The sequence below is a fragment of the Lipotes vexillifer genome, unplaced genomic scaffold, assembly GCF_000442215.2.
Source record: "Lipotes vexillifer unplaced genomic scaffold, Lipotes_vexillifer_v1.1 scaffold970, whole genome shotgun sequence".
Classification (NCBI taxonomy): domain Eukaryota; kingdom Metazoa; phylum Chordata; class Mammalia; order Artiodactyla; family Lipotidae; genus Lipotes; species Lipotes vexillifer.
The window spans coordinates 1,594,338-1,598,548 of record NW_006783115.1 but is presented as its reverse complement, the minus strand read 5'-3'; the positions used below and the strand labels follow the sequence as shown (position 1 = coordinate 1,598,548).

The 4,211-nt window shown below is 59.4% G+C and overlaps 1 protein-coding gene across 1 annotated transcript; it reads right to left on the bottom strand.

Annotated features, from left to right (window-relative positions):
- Window positions 1-3,710: 3,710 nt before the first annotated feature.
- Window positions 3,711-3,986, bottom strand: HRK (harakiri, BCL2 interacting protein). The gene has a single exon (XM_007455859.1). The coding sequence runs from the start codon at window positions 3,984-3,986 to the stop codon at window positions 3,711-3,713; it is 276 nt and encodes a 91-aa protein (XP_007455921.1).
- Window positions 3,987-4,211: the final 225 nt, after the last annotated feature.

Here is a 4,211-nt window from a genome sequence, read left to right as displayed (position 1 = left end):
CCACCCAAGGCAAGTGACACTTCTCCCTCCCACGCTTCCACCAGCCAGCGCTCACCATAGAGCATCTTTTGTTCCCTCTCCTGTATCTTGGAGCAGTGACTGGTTAAATCACACTCATTCTCCGCCCGGCCTCCCCAGCCTCCAAGGAGCTTCCCCCGAGGCTCCCTCAGAAAGGGAATCTCTCTAGTGCAGGAATTCAAGGCTCACCACTCCTTCTGCTTGCCGCCCTCGTATCATCTCCTCCCCTGCATCCCTCAAGTCATCTGACGGGCTGCGTGCTGCAGGCCCTCAAAGGCAGAAACTCCAATGCCAGTTCTGACTTTGCCATTGATCGATCCTTTGGGACGACTCAGGTGGACTCTCTCTGCCTCAGTTTCCCCTTTGAATGGCATTAAACATTTCATAGCATCCTCTGACAACTGAACTAAGTGCCAGGCACTGCACTGGGCACGTGAAATAGATGCTCTCCTATCAACCTCCCAACAATCCTGATAGAGATACAGCTCCGGTTTACAGATAAAGGCTCAGAGAGGTTACGGTTCTTACCCAAAGTCACACTGCCAGAAAGTTCTTGGGCTGGGACTTAAATCCAGTTTCATCTGATCCCTAAACCCATGCTCTTAACCCCTATACTATCCTGGCCCATGTGGCCTTGATTTCCCAAAACGGCAAGTAAGAATAGTGTGGAATCACCAGCAATGACAATGGCAAAGTGTTGTCTGCTTTTGGAAAGAAAGATATTAAATGCACAATCATAGTCATGATAGCTCACATTTATATTCACTTCTTATGTGCCAGGCACTGTTCTAGAGCTCTCTGTAAATGACTTCATTTTACCCTCTTGACAACAGCTGTGCATTTAAGTACTATTATTGTCCCCATTTTACATATGGGAAAACTGAGTCTCAGAGGGGAGGTTGGATTTTTGTTTGTTTGTTTAATGGTGACTTCTGAGAAAACTATTGCTGGCTCACAGTAGAGGCTCAAAACAAGGTTGTTGAAACTGCTGTCATGCATATAGCTAAGCTCACCTTTAACCTAAGAGAATGGTCTGCCCTAGATGGCTGATTCAGGCCTCCCTGAAACCAATAAGGCACCCTGTGAGCATTCCCATTTCTCTTCTGGGGTAGGAAATGTGGAGAGGACCACACACAACAAACTGTCTTTCTCCAGGGGATTTCCTTTTACGTCTTGCTAACTTACCGAAGGCTGGGGAAAGATGGGTTTCCCCCGGTTAAGCCAAAAGCACAAGAAAGGCCCGAGTTGCAGGTAGCAGCGAGAGAAGCCAAGTCCTTGTGATAGGGGCCGAGCCTGGGAGACCCAGCAAGGCGAACCCCGGGATGGTAGTGGTATACATTCTGTTCAATACCATTCTACCGGCGATCCGAGGGAGTGAGGTGCAGCGCGCGGCAGGAAAGCCGTGCCGGGTATCCTGGGGTCAGGGCACCCGAGGCGGGAGGACCCTAGAGGGTGTGCCTGCTGGGGACGCCCGGACGGGACACAGCAGGATGGAGAAGAACCCAGGGGGATGCTGAGGAGGTGGCCTGGAGTCGGGACGTAGCACGGGGCTCTGGGGCAGAAGCAGAGTCAGGAAGGGGAAATAAACTCTGCGACAATTATCCGCTGACGCCGCACGGGCGAAAAGTCCTCCCCGTCCCCCTTCCTGGTCGCGTGGGTCCTTCCCCGCGCTCGAGCTCAGAGAGGCGCGCTGCGTTCGCCCCGCGCGCCCTCGCGGAGGTTTCGGGCCACCTCCAGGGCGGCAGCCTCCTCCTGAGGGCCCCGGGAGCACCCCCGGCCCCGACGCGCGTCAGTCGGGCTCTGGTGGGCGCTCTCCGCCCCCTAAGTGGGACGCCCAGCATCCTGCACCGTCTAGTCCCGAGAAGGCAGCGCCTCCCCAGCCTCGCCTGGTGTCCAAGACTGGAGGAAGCGGTGTCCTAGCCCTCCTCCCCATTTCTACTGGATTCCCCTCGCTTCCCATCTTTCTAATCCACGCTCCCACTATCTTGTTCTCCAGGAACTCTCTCTTTCTCTAGCTCCCCCGCCTTTCTTTCCTCGTCTCGCCGCCCGTTTTTTCTTTGCCTCCTTTCCCGCCTTCATTCCGCCTTTCCTTAAATTACACACTTTGGACTTCGCGTCTCTTGCGTGGCTCCCTTTTTCTGCCCCACCTCCCCGTGCCCCATCCAAAATTCTGTTCCTGCCTCTAGGATTCGCCGGCCCCAGCCTGGGCTTCTGCGGTCGAGGGCAGCCCCGGGCCTCTCGTCCGGGAGGAGCAGAATCGGATGGGACCTCCGAGCCGGGCAGAGAGCGTCCCGAAGCGCGCACCTCTCTTCGCAAGCGCCCGGGCTGCGCCGGCCCACGAGACATCTGTCGCCCGCGCTCCCGGCTCACACCCCGCGCACCCCCGCATCTCCCCGGGCGCTGCCACCCCCCACGCTCCGGCTGCCGCCTCTCCCTGCGGGCGCCGCGCCAGCTTCCCAGGGTGTTGGAGCACCGCGGGGCTCAGCCGAGACCCGAGAGCTCGGTTTCTGTGGGCCATGGCAACCCGAGGCTGGCTTTCTCACCTTCGACCTTCACCTTCCGGCCCTCGACCCACCTTTGGTGGGCTCAGCCCGATTCTCTCCTCTCGCACTCACTGCAGCTCTCCTCTCTATTCCAGAATCTGAAATGACGATCCTTACACGTTTGCTCCCCTAAAGCGCCTAGCACAGTGCCAGGCGCACAGCTGGTGCTCTGTAATTCCCCAATCCCAAGGGCCTAGCGCACAGTAGGTGCTCAGTACCGTTCTCCTACTGGTACCAGACACACTAAGCGCTCCATACTCACTCCCCACCCCCGCCGCGCAGTACCTAGCATACTGCAGGCTCTCAAACACCTCCTCCCTCAACAAGGCCTAGCACCCAGATAGAGCTCAGCTGACGCTCTTTCATTAAGTCTTCCCCTTGGAGTTTCCCTGAGAGCCTCCGATCCCAGCTCACTTGGGGGCATCTCCTTCATCTCAGTTCCTCCGTTTGGTGAAGAGGAGGCCGAGCTCCTCAAACGGGACACCTCGCTGGAGGGGAGAAGTTGCCAGAGCGGAGGAAAACTGCAAAGTTTTAGGTAGGGAGAAAGACGGAGCCGGCCAGAAACCAGGAGGGGGAGGAAGTCGCGAGAAGTGCTCGGGGCGCCGGGAGACGGGCAACAGAAACTGGAGAAGTGACACTTAAGGAGAAGGGGGTTTGGAGCGGCGGTGATGGAAACGGTGGCGACTCTGGAGTGGCAGGCGTCTGAAAGAGGACTGAGGGCTCGTCTTGAAACCGCGATAGATTATAATTCTTTGGCTTGGCCTATAACTGTTCTCAGAGCAAGCCCAGTTTTTACTTGCGCTGTGTGTTTGCTTGAGCCGCTGGTGGGGCTTACGGAGGCTAAAGTCCTCCCAAAGCCACCCCGATGGAGAGAGTGGCAAGATGCGCTTAAGGTCTCGGAGAGAAGGGGCAGAAACGGTGGAGCCGGTACTTGGAAGGAGAGATGGGGACTGCCTAGGAGGGGGACCGAGATCCTTGCGGAGGAAGAAGGAGATGGGAGAAGAACGCCAAACTTGAGGCTCTCCCGCTCCCAAGCCAGCCGCAAGTCTCCAGTCCCCAGACACCGCGCGCTGGCGCTCGCTCGCTAGCGTACCTGTTGCTCGCTCCGGCTGGGTCTCGGCTTCGGCCCCACCAAGAAGCCCCGCGTTCCTACAAGTTCCGCCTGCCGAGCAGCCAGGCCGCCAGCGCCGCCACCTGCGCGGCCGCGCACAGCCAGGGCCAGTAGGTGGGGAGCGCGTTGGGCGCCGGCGCCCTGCGGGTCCGCGCGCGGCGCCGCCACATGGTGCGCTGGTGCAGCTCGTCGCCGAGCGCCTTGAGCCGGGCGGCCGTGAGCTGCGCGGCGGACGAGCGCAGACCCAGGCGGCCCGCGCTGCAGGCGCACACCGCCGGCGGGCCGCGGCCGCGGTGCAGGGGGCACGGGCACATGACCGCTCGCCTCGCTCCCTCCCCGCGTCGGGCCGCCCCTCGCCTCCTCTGCCTCGGCCTCTGCGCCTGCCTCCGCCGCGCTCCAGTCGCCGGGGGCCTCCCCTGGACACCAAGTTTCTCCTTGTGTTGTGCGTTTGTTGTGCTGACGGCGCTATTATTAATTAAAGTGTCACATGGTGGAGGGGGCGGGGAGGGCGCGGGGAGGGGGGTTACATCATCCGGCCC

Bases quoted from the DNA above. Each gene is read 5' to 3' on its own strand.
- HRK (XM_007455859.1), bottom strand. From the start codon at position 3,986: ATGTGCCCGTGCCCCCTGCACCGCGGCCGCGGCCCGCCGGCGGTGTGC.